Here is a 22008-nt window from a genome sequence, read left to right on the forward strand (position 1 = left end):
GTGGCCGCCCTCAGACTATGGCTCCCGTGGTGCCGCGGGAGAGGGCCCGCCCGCTGCCGGGCCATCAGAGGGCGCCGGGCGCCTCCCGGTGACGCTGCCGCGGGGGCAACATGGCGGCCTGACGGGAGCGGCGGTGAAGGTGAGAGGTGGGAGGGTGCCGGCAGGGAGCGGGGGTGGGGGGGGCTGGAGGCCGGGCTGGGCTCTCGGGGGTCGCCTCCCGGGCGGCGGGGACGGGACGGAGGAGGGTGGGGCCCCGGGCGGGTTCCTGCCACCCCTCTGAGCCGCGCGCCGCCCTGTGGGAGCGGGAGAGGGGCGCTTCCCGCCCTCCGCCGCGCGCGCCCCGGCCGTCGCCCGCGGAGCTCTGAGGAGAAGGCGATGGCGGCCGCCCGGAGCAGCGGCCCGCTGCGTCCCCCGGGCGCTGTGATGGCGGCGGAGCGGAGCCTGGCCGAGCAGGGAGCTCGGCGACCCGCGGCCCTCATCCCGCGGTTCGTCTGCCGCAGGGACGGGGACGGGCTGGACTCGGCGGCGCTGGAAGAGCTGCGGGACGGCGTTTGGCCGGGGCGAGGGAGAAGGCAGGAAAGCTGCAGTCGTTCGTGTTCAGGAGGGACTCGAGCTGGCCATGCCTGACTTGTGAAAACGTAACTCATCCTGAAAGTAAGCGGAGGAAGGGGAGAAGCGATCGCTGGGGGCCTGTTTATTGGAAGGGAGAAGGAAATATTTTTTTTATTATTATTACTAGTATTTCTGTTATATGAGTGATTTCCAGTTGTAGAAAGCGGAACAATTTCTTTGTGAAAGAAAGAAGGTTGCTTTTAAAATGTGTATTTATCTAGCTCTTAGTAGGATGCTTAGGTGGAAAGCTGCGGGCGCTTGGTGAGCCACATTTATTTACTGTGTTTTTCCCTGTAGCGCAATGTCCCTGTTGTTTACTCGTTCCAAGTCAATAGTTGCAGTGAAGAAGGATAAAAGACACATGGCTGAGGTAAATGCTTCTCCGCTTAAGCATTTTGTCACTGCAAAGAAGAAAATCAATGGTATCTTTGAACAGTTGGCTGCTTACATCAATGAGAGCTCCTCGTTCCTGGAAGGTAAGCTGAATTCTTGAACTACAACTGTGTAACAGTGCTTCACCCACATACAAATGCCCCAAACGCACACCAGAAACCCCTCATTCAGTTAAATGGACCTGTGCTTGTTTATACATGCGTGTCTTTCAGTATATCAGTATTTATAAGAAGAACTGAAAATTATCGTACTGAATTTGGGTGGAGTTCAGGGTTTGTATTTTAAAGCTGACAAGGTCACACATGTTAGGGAGCTATGTGTGGTTTTTATGTTGTTTGTGCGTTTTTTAGTAAACTATACAAGAGCCTGTAAGTTTTTTTGTCTATAATTCTCCAGAGTTCTTTACCTAGACATGTCATTGCTAGTAACATATGCTAATAATTGGCTTTAACAGCTTAAGACACAAACAGAAGATTTTTTGGTTTTTTAAGGGTATTGGAGTGTTTGAAGTGTTGGCTGTGTTCTATTTAAGGCAGTCCTAAGGATGAAAACGGTTATTAGATACACAGAAGAGACCAGCTGATAAATGCTGATAGAAAATTGCCTCAGGGTGTAATTGCATGTGTCAAGACTACCCACACGGTCTCGGGGACATAGATGAACATTGTTATGCATGTTACATCATGAAGAGGTGTTTCACCCAGTACTCAGGCAGATGACTTCTGGAATTCAGAGACATGATGTGTTTTGATTTTAGAAACGCACAAGAATATAGAGCTTGATCCTGTCACCACAGAAGAGCAGGTACTGGAAGTCAAAGGCTACCTGTCAAAAGTCAGTGGCATTAGTGAAGTGTTGGCAAGACGACATATGAAAGTTGCTTTTTTTGGAAGGTGAGTCACGTGCTTATGTTGCCTATGCTCCCCACTCAGTAAAGCAACTGGCATCTCTAGGATTGAAGCCAATACAAAATATTTATAGAAACATCAGTGCTCCGGCTTTTGCTTATGATGTGCATGTCCCTGGGATTAGTCCTCTTGTAAATTGGAAACAAATATTGTAGCGCGTAATTCTTTGATTTGAAAGAATTTTTAAGGTAGGAAAATAGAAACATCTTTGTAGATTGCCTATGGCACCTAAATTATTAATGCTTCTGATGCTGCTGGGGTTTAGAGAACTTGCTTTGTGTAATATCAGAGTGAGTATACCTGAACCTCAGAAGCCTGGGTATACCATTCTTTAATTTGACTTCAGGACAAGCAATGGGAAAAGCACTGTGATAAATGCCATGCTGTGGGACAAAGTCCTTCCTTCGGGAATTGGACACACCACGAATTGTTTCCTGCGTGTAGAAGGGACAGATGGACATGAAGCTTTCCTGCTTACTGAAGGCTCAGAGGAAAAGAAGAGTGTTAAGGTACAGCTTCTTTAAGTATAAGATAAAGGAGAAGAGCTCTTCAGAAGTCCCAGAAAAGGGGAGGAACAAGAAAATTAAAGCACTGTGAATAAATTTCACTGTTAAGAATCTTAAAGGAGTAGAGATGAAGAACAGGTTTTTGTTAGATGTAGGAAGGGAGGAATGGAGCAAGTTACTGCATGGAACTTTTTCATTTTATGAAAAAAATAATGTTTTGTATTTGTTAGTGATAGTAGGGAACAAAAACGATGACTCGGGAAGTTCTGAGCTCTGTATGACTGGCACAAGGCATAGACTTGCTGGTAATTCCTCAATAGCCTTTCTTGACAGGAGAATTTCTCTCAAACTCTCACTAGCAATTGCCTCTTGACTAGGAAACTCAGTAAGTTTGATGTGGAAAACCTCCCAGGGAGAAAGTGATTTGGAGTTGGGTTTTATCTTAAATTGTGAACAGCCCTGAAGGGCAGATAATTGTGTTAGTGGGTCTTTGCATATAGGAAATTTTATAAATTATCTATCTTTCTAATAGACAGTAAATCAGCTGGCTCACGCCCTTCACCAAGATGAACTTCTGAATGCTGGCAGCCTCGTCAGTGTAATGTGGCCCAATTCCAAATGTCCTCTCTTAAAGGACGACCTGGTGCTCATGGACAGGTGAGAAATATCTTTCTTTCCTTTCTTGCTTATCGCAAATTAATTACAGAAATGTCTTCAAATACAACTGTAACAAGCATAAAGGAATTTGACCTGTTCTAATCTGTGACAGTGACTAAAGTCCTTTGCTGTAGTTAGCAGTCAGAGTTTCTCTTGATTGGTACTTCCTTTTAGTCTGTACTCTGTCACCTCAGGACATTGTAGCTCAGACATGGGAAATTAATGCCCTGAAAAGCTGAAGTACGTTTATGATTAACTTTTTTAATCCTATTTTTGCTGTTTCTACAGCATACTAATGTCTCTTCTCTTTTTATTGCTAGCCCTGGCATTGATGTAACCACAGAGCTGGACAGTTGGATTGACAAATTCTGTCTGGATGCCGACGTATTTGTCCTGGTGGCAAATTCTGAATCAACATTGATGCAAACTGTATGTTCCAGTCCACTTGTTCAATGAATTTGGCTAAAAGTTGAAAAAAGTTGACATGCTAACTCCATGAGGTTTTGTTCTGTTTTGCTTAGGAGAAACAGTTCTTTCACAAGGTGAATGAACGTCTGTCTCGACCCAATATATTTATTTTAAATAACCGCTGGGATGCATCTGCCTCTGAACCAGAATACATGGAAGAGGTTTGTGATGTGTTTAAATTCCTTTGCTTTGCATGGATATTAAAGAGTCCACTTTGACTCTGGTCCTTGTGGGTAGAATCATAAAATGTTGGATGTGACTGTTTTACAGTTTGGGATTTTTATTACCGTAGCGTGGAGACTAGAGGGAGTATAGACTAGTGATCAGGACATGACTCTTGACGTTTCTGAGGTGGAAATCAAGCGTTTCACAGGGGCCATTTGAAGTTAGATCACTCAGATCTCTCACCTCTGGAAGATTCCATAAAACAGCAAAGGTTTTTTCCTATTCTTTTGTACTGGTAACTTAGACCAGCAGAGGGCATCGGGGTGCCTGGTCTAACCTGTAAGAGAAGGCACGTAAAGTGGATTTCACTGCATGTGGGGTTTGTCCGGTTCATCCCTCAGGTGCGTCGGCAGCACATGGAGCGGTGTACCAGCTTCCTGGTAGATGAGCTGGGTGTGGTGGATCGAGCCCAGGCAGGGGACAGAATTTTCTTTGTGTCAGCAAAAGAAGTGCTGAATGCCAGGATTCAGAGGGCTCAAGGGATGCCAGAAGGAGGTGAGGAAAGCTAACAGAAACTTTCCGTTTTATTGTAGGGGAGAAAACAGAGAGTATCTTGTTCAAAAAAATGGATAAAATTGGGGTGGGTCAGATTATTAATAAAGCAGTCAGAAACAGAGATGACCGAGCAGCACTTTTGCATTGGCTTCAAGGTAAAGCAGGAGCATTTCCTGATGTCCAACATGTGGTTGCTTTCTCAAAACTTAAGTGGTTGTTTTATACTTTCCTTCTCTCAGGTGGAGCATTGGCGGATGGATTTCAAGTAAGAATGTTTGAGTTTCAGAACTTCGAGAGAAGATTTGAGGTGAGCGTTATGTGTACTAACCTGCTTAGATTTTTACTCCGGAAAGGCTGGGGAATAGATTATAAACATGGAGTGGGACCGCATTTTGAAAATACATTATACAGGAAGGAGAAGTTGTGTTAGTATGCTTCTGACTGCTGCTAATCTTGGACTGCCTTTTGTATACAGGAATGTATCTCACAGTCAGCAGTAAAAACAAAATTCGAGCAGCATACAGTGAGAGCAAAGCAGATTGCGGAAGATGTTCGTCTCATCATGGATTCTGTACATATTGCTGCCCAGGAACAGCGGTGAGGAGAGCTGATGCTTGGTGCTTGCATAACTGAAGCTTGTATTTTGGGAGAAATTTAAGGGAATATGAGCATTTATAATGCAAAGCAGAATACAGCATGTTTAGGAGTGGGAAGGACATGTACCGGTAGTCTTGTTTTCTAGTGAACTGTGAAAGTATTGGGGAAAGAACCTCTCTTTTGTCCTGTGCTATGTGTATGTAATGTATTGTAGATACTGACAGATTTTGTTCTCTGGCAGGAGAATCTGTCTCGTTTCTGGAATTGAAATTGTATTTGTAGATCAAAAATGCATTTATGTGATTTTTGATGGGCACTTTTTTTGTCACCAGAGTTTACTGTCTGGAAATGCGAGAGGAACGACAGGAACGTTTAGGCTTTATTGACAAACAGCTGGAGCTTCTTACTCAAGACTACAAGCGGAAAATAAAACAGATCACAGAAGAAGTGGAGAGACAGGTAAGTAGGAGGGGCTATAGAAAAATAGATTGTCTGGAACAGCTACCAGCATGGTGGGAAAAATGCTGAGTGCTGACAAAGGTTTGAAATACTAGAAATGTGGGAGTTACAGATGGGAAGAGAATAAATGCTTTCATAAGAAGTCTTTTTTTTTTTTTTTTTTGTTGTCTTGAGATAATAAAATGAAAAGTAGAATACTTGGGGGAAACTTTCAGAGAGACTCATATAAAAAGCTTTAAATAAGCAATGAGACTTTGATTAATGTTTGAATTATTATTGCTACTACATTTCCGTCTTAAATGCTTCCTAAAATACTAAAATGTTATACAGATGAGTTTTTTTATTATCTCAGTCTATAATAATGGCAGTCTTCTTACTGTCAATAATAACGTGCCATTTTTACTATTATGAATACACAGAAAAGGCCTACTCTTTTTTCACAAGTCTTACATCACCTCGGTCTCTTTCTGTCTGCATTGTTATACAAAGCATAGATCTACATACTTCTCGGCCATCTTCTTTGGTTGCAAGTCACCATTTTGCTGTTGGCACACAACAGCCGCATGGCGCTGCACAGTCATAGTGCCTAGCATTCAGTAGTCTTACTAAGAAATGCATGGCTTTGGTGGTGGTTTTCTGTCTCTCCCTTGGACAGGATATGTAGAAACTCTGTCCTGTGCTGTTTTTCTAGGTGTCAAATGCAATGGCAGAAGAAATCAGGCGGCTTTCAGTGTTGGTAGATGAATACCAAGCAGACTTCCATCCATCTCAAGTAGTTCTTAAAGTTTACAAGAGCGTAAGTGATGTTTGCTTCTTACAGATTGCTTAAGCAATTTAAAGACGTCTTTTTTTGCTCCGAGTCAGTAATTATGCCAGCTCTTTGATATGCCTAACACTCTTCCAACTAGGAAATGAGCTAAACTTTTCATAGTGAAAAATATTTTGTTAGAATGTCTCCTGTATTTGGATAGCTGCTGTAAAAAGCGAACATCTTAAAAAAAGAAGGAAAAAAAAAAAAAAGCAATGGATTTTTTTTAATAATCTCTGTGATAAATTGATACACATGATATATCACACTGTATAGACCGAACAAAACTTTTCCTAGATTACAGAGTACATGTGAGATTTCTTGATTTGCTTTTTCCTCTCCTTCACTGATGAATGGGGGGAAAAATTTAATTTAATGTTAGAACAGTAGGCAGACAGAATGTGTGCTCCTGTTCTGAGAGGGTTCTTTAACTGGCAAGCTCTAGCACCTCCAGCCTGCATCTTAGCTATGTTAAGCTTAATAACCCTTTCTTTGTTTGTCAGGAGCTGCATAAACACATTGAGGAAGGCCTGGGCCGTAACATGTCAGATCGTTGCTCCAATGCAATCACAGCTTCCTTGCAGACAATGCAGCAAGAAATGATAGGTCAGTTCAGAAAAGTTTCCCTTTCTCTTTCCTTTAACTGTAATGCAAAATAACTAGGTGATGTTCTGGGTTTCTCTTTAATCTGATGGCTGATGTGCAGCTGGCATCGCCTTAGTTTCCATCTTGATTAGTAATGCAGTTACGTAGAGGATTAGTTACTTCTGCTTTTTCTACTCTGTGTCTGAAGTTGTGCAGTGGTTTGCTAATGAATATATACAATCAGCTTAATCCTTATGATAGAGAGGAACTGTGACTTTGGAAACTTTAGACATTCTCAGACCAAGATCCTAATGAAATGTGAATGGCTTGTAACTAGGTGCCTGTCTGAATATAAGCTTTAATAGGGGTCTGGTGCCTAAACACTTCTAGAACTGGCCTTCAGATCCTGTTTTCCGAGCTATTGCTAAACTGTGAACTTCACCAGCTACCTGTAAGGATTTAGGAGGGTCCATGGACTCAGATTTCCTTCTGAGTTGATCTGAAGAACTAATAATCGAATAGTAATTCATGATGTATCACTCGCTTTGCAACACGCTTGGCTTTAAGAAATTTAAGGTATTAAGAATAATGACGGTGGGGGATGGAACAACCTATAACCTCCCTGATGACAGAATACAAGTCCAGTTAATTCTTGTGAACTCCATAACCATTTTTTGAATGGTTTTATTTTCTGTCTGTGCAGATGGTTTAAAACCCCTTCTCCCAGTCTCTTTGCGGGGCCAGATAGACATGTTAATTCCCCGACAGTGCTTCATGCTCAGCTATGATCTGAACTGTGACAAGCTTTGTGCTGACTTCCAAGAGGACATAGAATTCCATTTCTCTCTTGGATGGACGATGCTGGTGAACAGGTTTTTGGGACCAAAGAATGGTCGTCGGGCCTTGATGGGCTATAATGACCAGGTAGGATACCTTGCTGAGTGGTTGGGGTAGATGTGGTATTCATCATTTTGGTGGCTGCTGAAATCTTTTTGGTGAGAAGGGTAGTGGCTTGCCTTCTCTTCTTCTATACTTTGGTTTTTGTTTTGTTTTGTCCCTGCTTTTCTAATTAGGTTCAACGCCCTTTAACACCAGCAAATCCCAGTCTGCCTCCTTTGCCTCAGGGCTCTATGACCCAGGAAGAGCTCATGGTGTCGATGGTGACTGGACTGGCCTCATTAACTTCCCGAACTTCCATGGGGATCATCGTGGTTGGTGGTGTGGTACGTTTGCAATCTGAACAGCGTTTATATAAGTAAACTTGGAGCACTGACTTGAAAGGTGTTTGCACTGCTGAATCCTATAGATACTTGCTATTCACAGATAGTGAAATACTTTCTTCTTTGATCTTCCATTTGAGTGTAAATACTGAGCTAATTCTGCGTAATAGTTAAGCTTGGAGCCAGGGCTGTTGTGAAGATAACCGTTCGAAGTATATTACAAAAGCATTAAATAGTCTATGATTCTTTTGTGAGAATAAAAGAAAATTTGGTATTTTTCTTTTCCCATTTAAAGAGGAATCAGGACAGAAATATCCACCAAGAGTCTCTGATCATGTGTATCTTCCTTCCTGGAAGGGGAGGAGACCACTTAATTTTAGATACTATGCCTAATTTAATTCAGAGAAAATCAGCACTTCCTGCTTTTCTGTCTTTTGAAAATAACAAATGTTTTGAATTGCAAATCTCCCCAAACTGCAGAGGCATAAGAGATCTAACTCAAGTTACATGGTAACTCTAGTTCCTGTTGCAGGAAGAATCAGTGGTTCTGTAGTGCCGGTTCCATACCTACATCTTCTAGTGTCTAGGGGAGGATGATCTCTCAAAGGGGAGATGGTTGCTTAAAAACATCTTTTACTGCAGAAACGGGGGTTCTGTGAACGAGGCAAAGTTCATTTGCACTTGCAGATGTAGTTTAAATGTGCTGGAAAGGTTAACCCATACAGAACCCAAATAGTTTAGCTTAGGTATTTTTATTTTGTAGACTGGACATCAGTAGTAAGCTGTCTGACCAATGAAACCACGTGCAAGTCAGGGTTGTCTATCTGGCTCACTTTCATGTGCCTAGAATGTAAGCACAATGCTCTGCACTATTGCTAGGAGTTTGCATCATTCCTAGATGGTGATCATTGTCATTTGTTTTTCCTTGTGTTTTTTTTAGGTCTGGAAAGCTGTGGGTTGGAGACTGATTGCTCTCTCTTTTGGCCTTTATGGGCTCCTTTATGTATATGAGCGCCTCACCTGGACCACGAAAGCGAAAGAGAGGGCTTTCAAACGGCAGTTTGTAGAGTATGCCGGAGAGAAATTGCAGCTCATTGTCAGTTACACGGGTTCTAATTGCAGCCACCAAGTCCAACAGTGAGTTACCTATATTAAGCTAAAACCTTTTCTAAATTGTGGTGTTTGGGTTTTTTTTAAATTATATTCCTTGTTAAAACAAGATAAGTCTGCATATTGAAATCCAGATTTTAAAATTTGTAATGATATCTGTGTTTTAAAAGACTATTACAGTCTTTTGAATCACCACTGTAGTGTTTGGGTGCTGCCAAGCGTTAGTCTCGATATACTTCCATCTCTCAAATCAAGTTGCTCTGATGCTGTAACATATTCTTGCGCAGAAGCGGAAAGATGAACATCTGAGTCAGTATTGTCATCACTATACATACATCAAAGGGATTTATTCGTTGAATTTGCTGCTTGATCTTACTTTTCGTCATATCCAACTATTCTTGTTTCATAGAGAGCTTGCTGGAACGTTTGCTCATTTGTGTCAGCAAGTGGATGTCACACGGGAGAATCTTGAGCAGGAAATTTCTGCCATGAATAAAAAAATCGAAGTTTTGGATTCACTGCAGAGCAAAGCAAAACTGCTCAGGTGAGATTTTATTATTCCGTATACGCAAACGTTTGCATACAGTTATTTTTCACGTGATTGCCCCGAGATGTTCAGATTAGGGTGTGTCTTTGAGTGCAGTCCTCCTTCCGTCACAGCGTTTGATGTGCAGGCATCAGCATCTTTCCCTACCAAGTCATGTCTCCATTTGCTATGTGCTTTGCCATGTACTGTGGAGAGTCATTTAAATCTTCTGTCTCACAAAACAACTTTTCCTTCTTGGTTTTGGTTTGTTTGGAACTACACTACCTTTCCATTTATCAAAATGTACAGTCCTATACTCCTACAAACTCCAGGATATTATAAAACCATGCAAAATGTCTCACCCTTGCCTTTGTACACAGTTGTCTGATGTTTTTCTTCGCCCGGCAAAGGCTTCTGGGAAGGATTTTTCAAACATTCCTTATCTACGCGATAGGATCAGTGTGAAGTTGTGACCAAGATCTCAGTATGAACCTGAAAGCTTAGGGACTATTAGCGGGCAAGTGTTCCTGACCCAAGGAGCGGCAGGGAATGGTAGCAGCAGTTTGGAATGGGTCTCTGGCACTCCTCTCCGTGCCTTGCTGTTCATTCGTTTTAGTCCTGCTGCTTTCAGATTGGCTTGAGAAGAGCTGATTTACTCACCTAATGAAGACTTTCTGTCCTTGCAGGAATAAAGCGGGTTGGCTTGACAGTGAGCTCAACATGTTCACACATCAATACCTGCAGCAAAGCAGATAGTGTGGGAAGAGAAAAACAACACTGTTTCCCTTCAGTGCTCTCTTAATTACTGCAGAGAACATGGTGGGTGATGGAATTCCCGAAAGGGAATGAGCAAAAGCCTATTGCTACGTTTCCAGTTGCAGTGTGAACAATAGGATTCTGCTTCCCTGTTTTGTGTCCCACCTCTAAACACTAGCTGATGATAACTCCTTTTTCTTTCTTGTGAGACCAGGCTGCTTCAGAAGGAATGTGTGCTTCATATGTTTACAGGGAGCTTTTTAAAGCAAAATCAAGTACAGTAACAAATTTAAAACAAACAAGGGTTTATCAGGTTAGAAATTATTGTGACACGTCTTTATGGAGTCATTAATTTTACTACAAGAAGATAGAACTTTTGACTTCCAAGCCCCAGGTTTATGTATGTGTGACAAGCAGCTGTTTGTGTAAACAGAGATCCCACGCACACAGACGTAGTGATGGTTTCGCAATGCATTTGCAGCCCATGCAGGCCTATCTCCTAGGCTAATACTCCGTTATTATAGAACACAACAGAGAATCGCTGTGTCCCTGCATAGAAAGGTTTATTACTGTCAGCGTGTTTAAACCTATGAACAAACCCCAGTTCTCTTCCAGAGCAAAAGGGACTAAGATTTTGCTCCGGTGAGCTTATTGTCTTTGGAGGTAGCTTCTTCCTCTTAAGAGCTCTTTAATAATGCAGTCTGGCCTGGTTCATGTCACGGACAAATAGTTTGCAAAAACATAATTAGCTCCTGTGAAGGTGAGGTAGGGCTGATGGTTTGGCAGCTTGTTGAGGAAGAAAAATAGGAAAGAAAAGCCAGTTGACAGAATGTAACAAACTGCTTTATGAGATAAGTTGATGAATGTGGGGTTTTTTTGGAAATGCACAGCTGTGTTTCTGGAAGCAGGCCTTCAGAATTCCATCACTGCTATCTGGCCACAAGAACAGCATGCGGATTACAAGCTGTAAGAGATTTTGCTTCATGTAGAGTTCCCGTAGGCTATTATAGTCCGTGCAGTAATATGATTTGATGTTGTTTCTCTTCTGTTAAAAGTATGAGAATGAGTTGGCAAGTGCAGCTCCTCTGGGGCAGCGGGGAGACCTGTCCCTTGCATTTCATGCCAGGGCAAGAATGGGTTAAGGCAACTTACTTTTTTTAAAGACGTTCTTTGTTTGCAAATGGATCACATTAATGTTTGAGTTTTGCCCTGAAGCAATTTTTGGAGTGTGAGATTTGGGAATTGTAAGGACTTCAGTCTCTTCCTGTTGGAACTGAGAGAGGAGAAATTCCCACTGATTTCAGTAGTACCAGGATTAGGTTGTTACGTTGCAAAATTTCTTTTCCACTTAGTGTGTCAGTATTTTGCCATGTGTTTGGTATAACCTTTCTGTTCCCCACAAATGTCTGAGGAATCCAGAATAAGATCCCGTAGTTCTGAGGTTAGTGACAACCTAAATCTGTTCAGCATCAAACGTTAGAGAATATGGGCTATGTTTGAGCAGGTCCCAGCTGACTTACTGAATAGAGCTACTAAACAATGTGTGTGGGGTTTCTTACTGAAAATGAGACTTTTCACTTGAAAAGGGTATCAGCTGGCCTAAGAATTTCTCGTTCATGCTCAGGTGTGACTATATATGCCTGTGACAAGTGCTCTGTTTCATGTGTCAGGAAAGTTCCAGAAAGAAGCAGCTGCCCGATGCTTGAGGGAGTAAAACCAGTGAAATGTCAGTAAGTACTTTAGGCTGTTCTAAGATTTGCAGTAGGACTTGAAGTATCATGACCATGTAGGAGCTAGCAGTGAGACTCTTGTGTCCCTGGAATGCAGGAAACAAACAAACATTTCATTTCCAGTAGACAGCTTTGAATCCAACCCAAACTGAAAAGCCATTTTCATCAGAGGGCTTCATTGGCCTTGGTCGGTTTCCTCAGGCAACCACCAGGACATAAATACAGCTTGGATCAGATCTGAGAATGAGTAAGAAAGAAATTTGAGTCTTTTCCTCTGGAGATGTGTCCTCTAGTCTTGCGGTGCAGTATACCAGAGTAAGGGGAATCAGCCATTGTTACTCTGCTGCTGGTATTATGTGAATAAATTTGGATCTCTGGTCTCTCAAACTATCGCATGCACATTTATGATAGGCTGTGTGCTATGCTGTTCAGTTAAAATATGAAGCACATCCCTACCACACCAGGAAATTCTCACTTCCAGGTCGAGGGAGATAATGATACACCACTGCTCAGCAGCTCCAGGCTACTTGAAACGCTGATCTGCTTTTGAAGAGGTGCTGTTAGCATCTCTTCAGCAGGCCTTTAGGGGAAATCTGATAAATGGTCTGATCTTTAAGCCAGTGTCTGCTCTGTAAAGGGAAAGGAGATTGATGGGTTCTTAGAATCTGGTGTCTTGCCAATGTGTTTCTGACACCATTAGATCAAATCACAGATTTTGGTGATGTCGGCATTCTCACTGTAGTGCTGAAACCTAACGTATAGAGCGGGGGAAAGAACCACTTGAATTTTTAAGACGCAAAACTGCTAACATGGGAAAGAAGAATATTTAACTATGTGCGTAACTCTTGGCCCTAGAAGCCCGAGTGATCGAGAATCAAACTTTTAACAGAAAGGCCTCTGAGCTGGATTCCTCTTAAACGAAATACAGCTCTACTTCTTTAATTTAGGGTGGTGGGGAATGAACACTGTCAGTAAGGAGGCTGTTTTCTTCTGCTTTTTGTAAAGAATGATAAACTAATCCTTAGAACAGGTAGCTCCAGAAACAGTCTTCCTCACACTCTTATTAAAGAAGGTCAGCTAAATGCACTTTATCTTATTGCTGCTACTTATTTTTCTCATTGCATTATGTTGATGGAGCTCTTCGAAATAGTCTTACCAGTGAGTTTTCTCTCGGCTGTATTTAAGGTGATAAATTTGCATGAATTATTCCTGTATCAATGCTGTAAACAATGGAAACCAAAATAAAAATGAATTGGGAAAACATTTCTCCTGCTGTGTCCTGTGTGTCATGATACAAAGCCTTCCGGCGTAAGTATAATCTTTTCAGATGATGTGCTGCAGCGCTGTGGGGAGTGCGTGGCTGACAGTAGTGACCTCTCACCTCCGCTCTTACTGTGAAAACACACAGGGCCAGCCATCGTCCTGAATTACCTGGTGGAAGGATCGAGATGCCTTCTTAGGTTACACTGAAGATGTCGGTATTGAATCAGTGATTTCTTGAGAACGAGGACGCACTGGTCAGCACATGCCCCAGCGGCAGCCTGCGGTGTTGGCGAGTCGGTGGTGACAGTGGACAGAGGAGGCCGTGCGTGCCGGGAGGGGAGAGCGGCGGATTTCCAGCGGTAAGTTCGAAGCTGCTGGCTCCGGGCCGCGGGGCCGCGCGGTCCCTTCGTTAATCGCAAAGGCAGCACGCGTGGGGGAGCGGCCGGCGGGCCCCGCGCATGCCGGGAGCGCCGGGGCGGGCCCAGCGCGGCGGGCCGGGGCGGTGCGGGGGAATCCCGGCGGCGGCTGGAGCGAGCGCGGGGATCCCCGGGCCGCGGGACCGCGCGGCGCGGCGGGGCGCAGGTGGGCCGGGGAGCGCGGGGGTTTGCGGGGCCCTCGCAGGCTGCCCGCACCGGCCGGGGAGGGTTTAGCAACGCTCTGTCGGCTGCCACCCCGGCCTCGGCAGTGTACGCTGCCCGGGGCCGGCTCCCCTTCCTCACAGGCATGGCGGAGCCAAGCGGCGCGCCTGCGCAGGGCGGCTCCGGGAAGCGCTGCATCGGTGTTGTACAGCTTGCTGGGGGAGATGAGAGCTCTTGGCTCCCGAGGCAGCTTCTCGCCCTGAAAAATAAATAGCGGTTAAGCTGCTTTTCGCGAAGGATTCGGACTAAAGCAGTTTCGTAAGCTTGAGCCTCTGGGGTTAAGCATGAAGGACTAACCGCTTCTTGTTGATGATGCTGAGAGTGGATCTCATCTGGTAAAACCCTTCCAGAAAGTCCCTTGACTAATGTTATTTTTCGGAGTATTTGCTTTCCGGTGAGCAATGATGAGAGGATACTGTTAGCTTTGTCCTGTGAATACTGTGAGAACGGTTTTGTTCAAAATGATCTCAAATTTAGTGCCTCAAGACTGATATTTCTATTTTACATCCATTAGTGCACATCTCGCTCATTTCTTGTAGCAAAAAGATGTGTTGTAGTTTTTTGATTGTTAGCACTGCTGTTTGTTCTTCCCAGTGCTGTTGTACAGCATATGCATTTGATTTCTCGTGTCCAGTAGCCAGGGTGACAGACACACAAACAAACAGGATGAGCTTTAGAGAAGGATTTGGGGATCCTTAAGAACAAAAGGTCCTAGAGAAGCAAGCATGTAGTTTTACTTGAGAACATAATTGATCACTCTCGCCAAAAGCAGTGGGGGGTTTGGGGTTTAGGATTGGGTTTTGGTTTATTTAAAAAAACACTTTGTGCAAATTTAGAGAAGCTTGTGATGTAAACATGTTGAACAGCATGACAGCCTTCCAATCAAACTAAGTTTTATTTATTTATTAACTCCTCTTTTCCTCCTTTTCTAATAAAAGGGCAGGAACCCTGAGTGGTTAATGTGTGGGATTGGAATTGTCTGAGCCCTAGTCCCAAGTGATAATGGCGCCTTTTGGAGTCTTTTTGCCTGGGGAACAAGCATTGAGTTTTGACTCAGTGTTTGTTTTGGATGTAGTAAATACATATTCCTTATTCATATTTTGAACTTATGAGCATTGTGGTATTATCACAATATAAATTTTGACACTTAAAAAGAAAGTTGAATCAGGATTACATAAGATTGTCCTAAGTATGGGTCTCTGAATTGAATGTCTCTTTCCTGGCTTTTTGATGTAACTATTTTCATGTTTACCGTTTCCTTTGTAAGAGTGTCTTTTCTCTGTTCAGTCACCTGCCAGTTTCTGGGTGCAAAATATTTGACAGTACATCTGAGAGGAGGGAAGTAGGCAGTGGTGCTAGTTCTTAGTGTAAAGAGTTTTCAGACTGTCTGATTTCTCAGGAGCAATGATCAACACTTCCAGCGTTCCAACAGCTGTAAGTGGTTTTTATGAAAAGTCCCTGAAAGTGGTTTCTCCTGAGGCTTCTTCTTTGCTTAATGCTTCCGTTTATATAGTTCACCCTTCCTCTGGCTTCACAGGAAAATGTTTTCATAGGATGGAATTAGAGCACCTGAAGAGGCTACGTCAGACCAACCAGGACCTTCTACAAAGGCTCAGAATGAAGCAGGAAGAGATCAGAAAAAGGCTTCCTGGCAAGCCACTTTTTCCAGCATACCTTCATGATAGAAGAGCGACTGAAAGATCTGTCCCCTCGCCCAAGAAAGGGGTATGTGTTGTGTCTGTGCGAGAAGTGCTGCAAAGCAAATGGGCCTTGTATGTTAAGCAGCAGCTCTGCCTATGGAGTGATGTGGTAGAGGTGACACATTGACGTGGAGCAGCTGTAGCAAGTGGAATATGGAGTCTCTTAGAAAAGTGGCTAGACTTTTGTTCGTTGTTTATCCTGTGGTCGCAAATGTATTCTCCTTGAAAAGGGTTCAGAGATCAGTTCCTGCCTAAGAAATGTAGGTTTCTTAATCTAACATAGGAATGAACATGGTGGAACATAATCCTTTTATTTATTCTAAGCACAAAGACTGACAGTTTAGCAGGTCCCCAAATTGGGAAAAGCTGCATTTAGCTGGAAGTGGACCCCTGTCTTATCTTCTCCAAACACTTAGTGATGTCTAATGAATAATACAAAGGTTTTGTTTTTTTCCCCACAGGAATTTAAAGGGGTGAGCAGTCTAGAGTGAGAGGTTGATTTTTCTCTTACTGAATGAAATATCATAATGAAAGCTACCTGTAATCTGAATGATGCCATGTGGTATGAGAGTCTCTGTCCTTACAGAAGGAAAATCAGGTTGACGCTGTGAAGTCTGCAGCTGACCCTGCAGTGTTGGTGTCTGTGGAACCTGGAGCTTACACAGCCAGAGCAGCCCTCCGTTCATCTCTTAAGCACAACAGCACAGACAGAGAGGTACAGCAACAACAAGCCAAAATGCAGGAAACAGTAGGTTTGGATTCCAGCTTTCCTGGGAAAGAGAAGAATGTTGTGCCAGTGTCTGCAATTGTTACATGTGGCAGAGAAACCTCCGGAGTGGATAGGGCTGGCCATGCTCGAGGAAGTCCAGAGAAAGAATCATTCCTTCTGGGACATGAAGAGAACAGAAAACAGTCCACTCTGCTACACAGTTTCCATGAGAAAAAACAGCTTAGGGATCATCTGGACCCATCACTGAGCAGAGTACAGAATGAAGAGACCAGCAAGCAGCAGGAGGTCATTAGAGAGCCCATAATCCATAAATCAATCTTGCTGACATCTCAGTCCAAAGAGTTGAAGGTAAATGGTGAAGCCAATGCTTTGCTTATTTTCAGAAGTTGATAGAATGGGGAGGAACGTCAGGAGAACTTTACTTGCCTCGTTCTCGTTGTGTAAATTGGAAGCTGGGGTCAGAATTATTCCCGGCCTTAGCCGCCAGGGGCTGTTGGTAGTTTCTTCAGCCTTTGCTTTCCTTAGCCCTTGAACCAAAGACCAGAAAACTGTAGCACTTTACTGTAAGGCTCCTTGTCATTTGCATGTGTGATTCATATGCTCAGGGAGAGCGCTGTGGTGCAGTGCTGCTGGTGCTACATAGCTTGTTTCCTTGCGCATGAAGGGCAGGCTATTGCTGCAGTCATCCTCCAGGGCAGCGCAGGTGGCCTGATGTTTGGGGATCTGTGATGCAGGGAAGTCAGCATTTTGTTTAAAGCACTGAAAAATACCGCCTGGGCAAGTCCCCTGCCTCCTCTTTCTGTTTTATGAATTGAGAAGACAAAAAGGGCTGGTGATCAAATTATTGGTAGAGGCGTAGATAGAATCCAGTCTAAAACTAAGCTGTCTCATTTGGACTTCTGCCAGTTGTCTCCTAAGCTGTACCTTTGAATGTCCTGCTAGACGTATAGGAGGTCTTTATGAATTGTTTTCTTCCCAGGAGAAAGCTGGTCATGTGACTTTTCAGTCTGAGCCTGAAGACTATACCGTACCTGTGAGCAGCTGGTCCGTGCATCCTTTCCTGGGCTATGATTGGATTGCAGGTGAATCCTAAACCTGAAGCAGAGCTCTCAGCATGATGTGGTAAAACACAGTTTATGACTCCTTGAAGTTGAGGTGTGACAGAACTGCAGACTAAGAGCCCACATAGCAGGTCTCAGCAGAGGAGCTGTAGTTTTGTCAGAAGCCGTTCCCTGTTGGCACCAGAAGTGACCTACGCTTCCCTCGAATGGTGAAGTGGCGGTGGTATGGGAATCCAGGCAGCAAATGGCAAAGCTGAGTTGGGTCGGAGGGGATACCAAGTAACCAAAATGAATGTATGCAATCAGGGACCCAAACCACACAGTAAATCTCTGGCTTGATGTGATGGTGTGCTGCTTTTATAATCTATCTTAGTGCTTCATTCCTTTGGTGGTTTTGACTGTTTCATGTGAGGCTTGCTTTGGTGCTTTCCAAATTTAGTAAATCCTTGAATTTTTCTCTTTCCTTGGTGTTCTTAGGGCTCCTAGATACAAACTCTTCACTAGCAGAAAATTCTGATCAGTACTTTGCTGAGCTGCACGAGTTCCGACAGGCCAACAAAGAAGTGTGTATTCACGAGCAGCACCTGGAGTAAGTGGGTATGGGGGAAGGGCTGAAGCAGCAATGTATCCCTTTAGAGTAATGAGAAGTGTAGTCTGACTGGAGTGGAAACTGTAAAGGTGGCTTTGTAGGCCTTTATTTACCTCCGAATCAGAAATGGAAAAGGTGGGGCTGTTCTGAGGGCGTCCCCCTCCCTGTCACTAACTGATTTGTGTGTTTCTTTAGGCCCAAGGCTCTGGATTACGTAGTTCCTGAACAAGAACTAGATTTGATAACCAGTTCCCATAAGTGTAAGATCAGATTTCTTCCTTATCCAATTTCTGTGAACAAACACCTGAGTAGTCTTTGCCTGTTGTTCTGCGGGAGCCCCACAGTCATGCAAGACAAGGAAGAATGTGTTATTTTTAGCTGCAGCTTCTAAACCAGATTAAACTTCCTACTCCAGAGATACTTGAGTCTTCTAGGGATCCTCTCTCAATCAGTGTCATATTGTTTTGTCAGGGTTTCTTGTAACTGGCTAATGTTCTCTTTTTAAGTTGAGGAGGTTGAAATTTTGGTTTTGCTTTTTAGGAACTTATTTGGGGACGGGAAATGTAAAAGATATTTCAGGAAAAGCAGCTCTTTGTATAGAAAGTATGTATAGCATGGTGGTAGAACACAGCTTTGTTGACTGGGTTGAGAAACCTTTTGATAAACTAGAAATACCACGATATTTCGTTATTCTGTGGTAGGTGTTTACTGTTACCGATTAAACCAGCGCCTCTTCACTGACCCTGTGGATTCAGAATCTGCCTGCCCTGTGTGTAAGATCCCACGTACTCACCAGTCCCCAGAGATACTGGAAGAACCAGCCTATGTCAGGTAGATAAGAATTATTGCTTTGTAATATGCAGAACTCAAGGAAACAATAGGGAAGAAAAAGCTGATCATGTGAGGGAGAGAACAGCATCAAAATATCTGTGTAGAAGGTTGCTGTTCTTAAGACAGAGATATCTCTTATTTAAAAACTCCCTACTGATCTTTACCTTAAGCAAAACCAGTTCTGAAGTCAGTGAGAAATGCATGTTTTATCTGAATTTGGTCCAGAATCTGGATGTACATGTTAAGTGTCTAATGCCCTAATCCAAAACTGTCTCTCTTGGCTCACTCTGGGATTAGACCCTTGGATTCTGAGTGGGGAAGGCATGCAGATTTCCTCTGCCTTGTGGAAGGTGTAGGCAATTACTTCCTTTCTGTGGTTGCAGGGTCAGCATTCCCAGGTCTACTCTTATGCCTGCCTACAAATACAAAGCCCATCGCAGGAGGAGCTTTGAACCAGCAGACGATCTAGCATTACCTTCGGTATGTTGCTGTCTTCTTGCTGTTATCAATGGCACAGCCTAGGCTGGGCATTTTTTACAGCACAAGAAGGAAAGAGAGTCTGAGATGCATCCCCTGGCAGAGTTTCCACTACAATTTCTGATCTGTGTCACCGAGACAGCAAGAAAAGACTTTGGGATGTGCTTCTCAGTTCATATGTTTGTGTAACTGGCAGACAGTACATGACATATCTCCAAATGTTTTATACTAAGAAAAAGAAAGTGCCATATGGAGCTGTATACTTCTGGGGCATGACTCAGCTGTCTTATTTCAGGCATTGACCTTTCAACATGATGAACTGTACCTAAGAGTGCTTGTGTTTCTTTCCACAGATGTTACAGAGTCTAAAAGATAAGCTTTTGTGAAGTATTCACAGTGTATGGGGGCCAGGCAAAATCAATAGTGACAAGGTCAGATTCAAAACTGCTTTTGTAGAGTGGGTCCTGTATTCCAGCCACTAGGCAATGCTGCAGGCGATACTACCAATCAGACCTACCCTGGCTTAGAGATTTCCAGGGAAGAGGTAGGAAAGAAGCCTGGTTGTGAGGTTTAGGGAGCTAGATGAGTCAGTTGAGACAGGGTGAGAGGTTGGGTGCTGGAGTTCACAAATCAGGAGATCGTTTTTGAAATAATTAACCAGTGAAAGGTGTAAGAGGGGACAGCTATGCAATTTTGCTTCATTAGAGATTTCTTATCTTTCCTGTTAGTCAGATAAAACTTCTCAAAAATTAATTAACTACCTGCTAAAACCTTATTGTGCAGAAGTTATTATTTAGAATGAATGGGCCACAATAGATGAAAAAGGGTAAAGCAGTCTAATGCAGCATTCCCATCTGTTTTCACAGCATTGCCTGGCTGGCTGGGAAAATACCCCTTCCAGGAACCCCATGCTCAGCAGTTTGGATCTGCGAGCTTCACTGGAAGAGAAGCCTCACCATCCTCACCTGGTAAGAACAGCCTGTTAAGAGTCCCTGGAGAATTGTGAATTGCACAGAATTGCAACCCTGTCTCTCTAAAGGGTGCGATAATCATCAATGACTGAGCAAATTAAAATGCGTGGAAGATTATCTCCTTATATTTTCCTTCCACGTTTGTGTAAACTAGCGTACACAGACACAAAAAAGTAAATGGAGCTGGATAACAGCTCACCAGTCTTCATCAAAATGGGAAAAGTCACTTTGGCATTCTTTGATTAATGTCCTCTTCGTTTGGATTCCAGAACTGCATGTCCACAGTTTCAGAAGGAACCAGAACTAACCAGCTTCTGAACCTGACCCACTTGACACTTCACGTTTAGCAGTGCTTGTCAGCAGAGGGAGCAAAACAAACCTGGACACTACAGAACAGCTCCAAATTTAAATCTGACTGCCTCAACTCTGAGAACCACTGGCTTGATTGCCTCGGGAGAGGGATGGGCGCCGGGTGTGGAAACAACTCTGTTTAGAAAAAAATAAATCTTTGAACAGATTTTTCCCAGTTTTCAGAGTCGTGCGCATATGTGAGCAATCAATACACTTATATGAGAGTTTGCACATTCAACTGTGTTTTTTCATTTTTCTTTTTTGCTTTTTGCAGCTACTTCTAAGCAGATGCATGAGCTTTCCCACCTAGGGCTGGATAAAGTGATATGTACAGGATGACTAACCAGTACTGTTACCCCTAGGACAGCCATAGCAACAGAGTTCACCTGCCACCTCAACTATATAAACCAGAAGTGCAATGTTAACTCTGGATGCCAGGGTGAGGAATGAGCCTATGAGTGGCCTGGTTCAGTTGAATGCGTACAAATATGTTTATTTCAAAATGTTTGAAACGTGACACATGGTTTGCTAGTGCCTTAAAGTTGAGTTACTCAATAATTTAGTTAAAACAAAAAAACCCCAGTTTATTTTCAGTACAATGTCCATAGCTACGGAGTGCATTACAGGAGAGTAATTATGAATGTGAAAAAGCATGTTAAAGTAAAATGATACTTTATTCATCAAAAAGCTAGATAATGCCTTAAAATCTTTGCAAATTATGCTTGCCTCTGCTTTTCCAAGTTTTTCTGAGATAAACAAAAAAGCATTTAAGAGTTTTAAAATTGGACCAAACCAAAATATATTATATAGTGTGATTTATTTGAGCTTTATAGACTGACCTTACTTTCCTTGTCTAAAAACAATAAAACTTATTTTTATTTTGCCTTGAATAAGCCTGAAACAGAAATTTCTGCCTCAAATTTATTTCTGGGTGCTAATTTGACAGAAGAAATTTGGTTTACACCAATGATACTTTCAGCTTCTTGGCATTCACTGTTACTTATATATCAAGTACATTATTTATTAAATCAAATATATGAATAGACTTCTTTTAAGCAAGAAAAGGAATAGTGCAGGTTTATGAAATCTTAATGTAAGACTTGGAATGGAAAATGAAAAGCATGACTGACCAGTTTATCTTTGGGTTGTGCATATGTAGGATAAAGTGAATGGAGTTGGTCTCATTATTTCCATTATTGCAAGTACTAATTTTGAAAGAAATCAGTCCAGTGAATATAAAATATTAGCTGCCAATTTTATACTAAGTAGGGCAAATTCAAGATTTTTACTACCTTGCCTTCAAACCCAAAATGTTAGAGGTCATAAACTGCCTCTTAATTTA

The 22008-nt window shown here is 42.9% G+C and overlaps 2 protein-coding genes across 4 annotated transcripts; both read left to right on the forward strand.

Moving 5' to 3' along the window:
* Positions 1 to 42: 42 nt before the first annotated feature.
* MFN2 (mitofusin 2) lies at positions 43 to 13318 on the forward strand. The gene is made up of 19 exons (XM_075437125.1): positions 43 to 139; positions 501 to 654; positions 910 to 1088; positions 1763 to 1898; positions 2260 to 2422; positions 2952 to 3076; positions 3397 to 3505; positions 3598 to 3705; positions 4111 to 4264; positions 4504 to 4571; positions 4740 to 4861; positions 5194 to 5320; positions 6012 to 6116; positions 6632 to 6734; positions 7417 to 7637; positions 7787 to 7936; positions 8874 to 9070; positions 9453 to 9587; positions 10256 to 13318. The coding sequence occupies exons 3-19, from the start codon at positions 914 to 916 to the stop codon at positions 10323 to 10325; spliced, it is 2268 nt and encodes a 755-aa protein (XP_075293240.1). The 5' UTR covers positions 43 to 139; positions 501 to 654; positions 910 to 913; the 3' UTR covers positions 10326 to 13318.
* A 71-nt stretch (positions 13319 to 13389) lies between these two features.
* Positions 13390 to 21511, forward strand: MIIP (migration and invasion inhibitory protein). 3 transcript variants are annotated; one of them, XM_075437127.1, is made up of 10 exons: positions 13390 to 13677; positions 15494 to 15681; positions 16243 to 16734; positions 17366 to 17468; positions 17925 to 18036; positions 18232 to 18296; positions 18738 to 18867; positions 19251 to 19347; positions 20211 to 20312; positions 20585 to 21511. In XM_075437127.1, exons 2-10 carry the CDS (start codon positions 15511 to 15513, stop codon positions 20660 to 20662), a joined length of 1350 nt encoding a protein of 449 aa, XP_075293242.1. In that variant the 5' UTR covers positions 13390 to 13677; positions 15494 to 15510; the 3' UTR covers positions 20663 to 21511. The 3 variants fall into 3 exon arrangements, with proteins under 3 accessions (XP_075293242.1, XP_075293241.1, XP_075293243.1); XM_075437126.1 differs by lacking the exon at positions 13390 to 13677 and adding an exon at positions 13816 to 13900; XM_075437128.1 differs by lacking the exon at positions 13390 to 13677 and adding an exon at positions 13816 to 13900 and having other exon boundaries at positions 15510 to 15681.
* The last annotated feature ends 497 nt before the right edge of the window (positions 21512 to 22008 follow it).

This window comes from Opisthocomus hoazin, chromosome 16 (genome assembly GCF_030867145.1).
Source record: "Opisthocomus hoazin isolate bOpiHoa1 chromosome 16, bOpiHoa1.hap1, whole genome shotgun sequence".
NCBI lineage: Eukaryota > Metazoa > Chordata > Aves > Opisthocomiformes > Opisthocomidae > Opisthocomus > Opisthocomus hoazin.

Coding starts and splice junctions, on each gene's coding strand:
- MFN2 (XM_075437125.1), top strand. CDS start 914: ATGTCCCTGTTGTTTACTCGTTCCAAGTCAATAGTTGCAGTGAAGAAG. Junction 4,572..4,739: donor ACTTCGAGAGAAGATTTGAG/GTGAGCGTTATG, acceptor TTTTGTATACAG/GAATGTATCTCACAGTCAGC. Junction 7,638..7,786: donor TGATGGGCTATAATGACCAG/GTAGGATACCTT, acceptor TTTTCTAATTAG/GTTCAACGCCCTTTAACACC.
- MIIP (XM_075437127.1), top strand. CDS start 15,511: ATGGAATTAGAGCACCTGAAGAGGCTACGTCAGACCAACCAGGACCTT. Junction 15,682..16,242: donor TCCCCTCGCCCAAGAAAGGG/GTATGTGTTGTG, acceptor CTGTCCTTACAG/AAGGAAAATCAGGTTGACGC. Junction 20,313..20,584: donor AGCCTCACCATCCTCACCTG/GTAAGAACAGCC, acceptor TTTGGATTCCAG/AACTGCATGTCCACAGTTTC.